Below are 2,052 nucleotides of genomic sequence, written 5' to 3' on the forward strand. Positions count from 1 at the left end.
CTTTTACTTTCGCCCTCTGGGGGGAGCCTCGCTGGAAAATCAACACCGGTTGCATAGTATACCTTTAATGATAAATCTGTTTATACTTATGCAGCGCAGCATCTTGCACTTATTTGTACACTCCTTGTTTGAGCTGATATATATATATATATATATAGCCTACTAAATTTTATTTCAGTTTAGTATGGGAAAAAAGTCAGAATTGTGACTTTTTTCTCAGAATTCTGATTTTAATCTCAGAATTCTGATTAAATCTCAAAATTAATTTCTCAGAATTCTGACAGTAAAAAAGTCAGAATTCTTAGATTAAAGTCAGAATTCTGAGATTAAAGTCAGAATTCTGAATTTAAATTAAATTCAGAATTCTGACTTTTTTTCCCCATACTAAACTGAAATAAAATTTAAAAATCAGTTAACTTTTTTTTTTCAGTGGCCCTAATCCTTTTCCATACACATTCTATCTAATAATCACACAACAGAGAGTTTTATATAGATGATACAGAACATCTCAACGTTACACCTTTCATACCCTTCTGTCACATGATGCAATGACATCTTCTGGTTCAAATAGTCTACAAATATAGCTTAGATTTCCTTCCAGCATCCCCTGAGTCAATCAATAGAGATGATGGAGAGTTTCGTAATAGACTGTAGCTACCTTCAGCTGGCTTCTTCTTCATTCCTCGAGTGTAATCAGGACGTTGTCTTATCAGGCGGCATGGCTGTCCAAGGAAGTCTGAGAGCCACGATGCAGCCTCGTCTCCGCAGTCCATCGTTTCTACCCTGGGGGACAGAAGAGGATTATTTTCAGCAGCCCCAGGAGGGATTTCCTCAGTTTTTCATGCTTTGTGCCGTTCCCTGCAACATCTAATCCAAAGAATCAGAGAATAAATAGTAGGGCTTTTTTTCATGGTGACATGTCATGTGGGGGATATGTCAGAGGAGATTAATATCTCTTTCCCATTGTTTGTTTTGCTATAAAAAGTAGTGGGTAACAAGACTTTACTAAGAAGCAGGGAGAAGGAGGCCTTGCAAAGAAAGGAGAGAAAAACGTTTGACAAAAGGAAACGTGTGGGGGTATTTTCTTCCCCCGTCAGGTTTTTTTTATCCATCTGCCGCTCACCTGTCACCGCAAACTTTACTCAGACACACACGAGAGTTTGTGTGCAACCCAGCGTCGTCTTCCAGGGGGACCGAAATGGTATCCATCCCTGCAGGACAGGAAGGGAAGGGAGGGGGCAGGGAAAATCTCTTTACAAATGCATTGAAGGAAATTCATCTGATTGAGACTTCTCTTGTTAAGCGAGGCTTTTATTCTCAGCGAGACACGCAGAGACTCTCTCTGACCTGATGCCTGCAGGAACAATTTATTCGAGGGGAGGTGGACTTGCGGGCGAATGAGGCATAAACGCGTCTCTCTCTTCTGACTCAGACACACGCCGTTCTGATTTACCACCATCCAGCCTCTGTCATACAGTAAACCCAGCGGTCCCAGCGGCCAGTCGTGCACCTGCATAAAGAACAGTCCAATCAAGGCGGGCAAATCCAGAGAAAGACACAGAAAAGACCTGATGGAGTGAAAAAAAAGGGTGCCTAGTCCTCGAACCTCAAACGCTCCACATGATTTAATGGGGTATATGTAGATGTTGGTCAGGGTGTAAGCCTCCGTGGGGCTTTTTGACTCTCTGTGTCTAAATCCTCCCTGAGACACTTCTAAGGATTTCTTCTCAGCTCCTTCGTGGTTTTCTCCATTAGAAATTTCATTTGAAGGGTGTTCACTTGATCCCCCGGATGATGCCCTGGCTGCTCTCAGCTTCTGCAGCCTCACTTGGTCTACCGTGACGGGTTTCTCCACGAAACACTCCGCCACAAACTTCAGGAACTTTTGACAGTCTTCGAACGTGGACATGTAGCCGAAGGACACGCGAACAGATCCGGTTGGCTGGCCGTCCACCAAGTCAATGTTATCCCCGCAGACATGACCTGCCTTGTAGAGCAAAGAAGAAAATCTTTAATTTCAGCAAACATTCATGCTTAATGTACCGAAAACAC

At 43.0% G+C, this 2,052-nt stretch overlaps 1 protein-coding gene across 1 annotated transcript in view; it reads right to left on the bottom strand.

Annotated features, from left to right (window-relative positions):
- mocos (molybdenum cofactor sulfurase) overlaps window positions 1–2,052 on the bottom strand; it is a 27,281-nt gene that overhangs the window by 12,562 nt on the left and 12,667 nt on the right. Inside the window, exons 8-11 of the mRNA XM_015380202.1 lie at window positions 1,607–1,987; window positions 1,348–1,510; window positions 1,124–1,211; window positions 659–783 (exon numbers count right to left, since the gene is read on the bottom strand). Coding sequence (XP_015235688.1) covers window positions 659–783; window positions 1,124–1,211; window positions 1,348–1,510; window positions 1,607–1,987 — 757 coding nt within the window. The remainder of the gene's footprint in view (window positions 1–658; window positions 784–1,123; window positions 1,212–1,347; window positions 1,511–1,606; window positions 1,988–2,052) is intronic.

Source organism: Cyprinodon variegatus, unplaced genomic scaffold, assembly GCF_000732505.1.
Source record: "Cyprinodon variegatus isolate N-32 unplaced genomic scaffold, C_variegatus-1.0 Scaffold11, whole genome shotgun sequence".
NCBI lineage: Eukaryota > Metazoa > Chordata > Actinopteri > Cyprinodontiformes > Cyprinodontidae > Cyprinodon > Cyprinodon variegatus.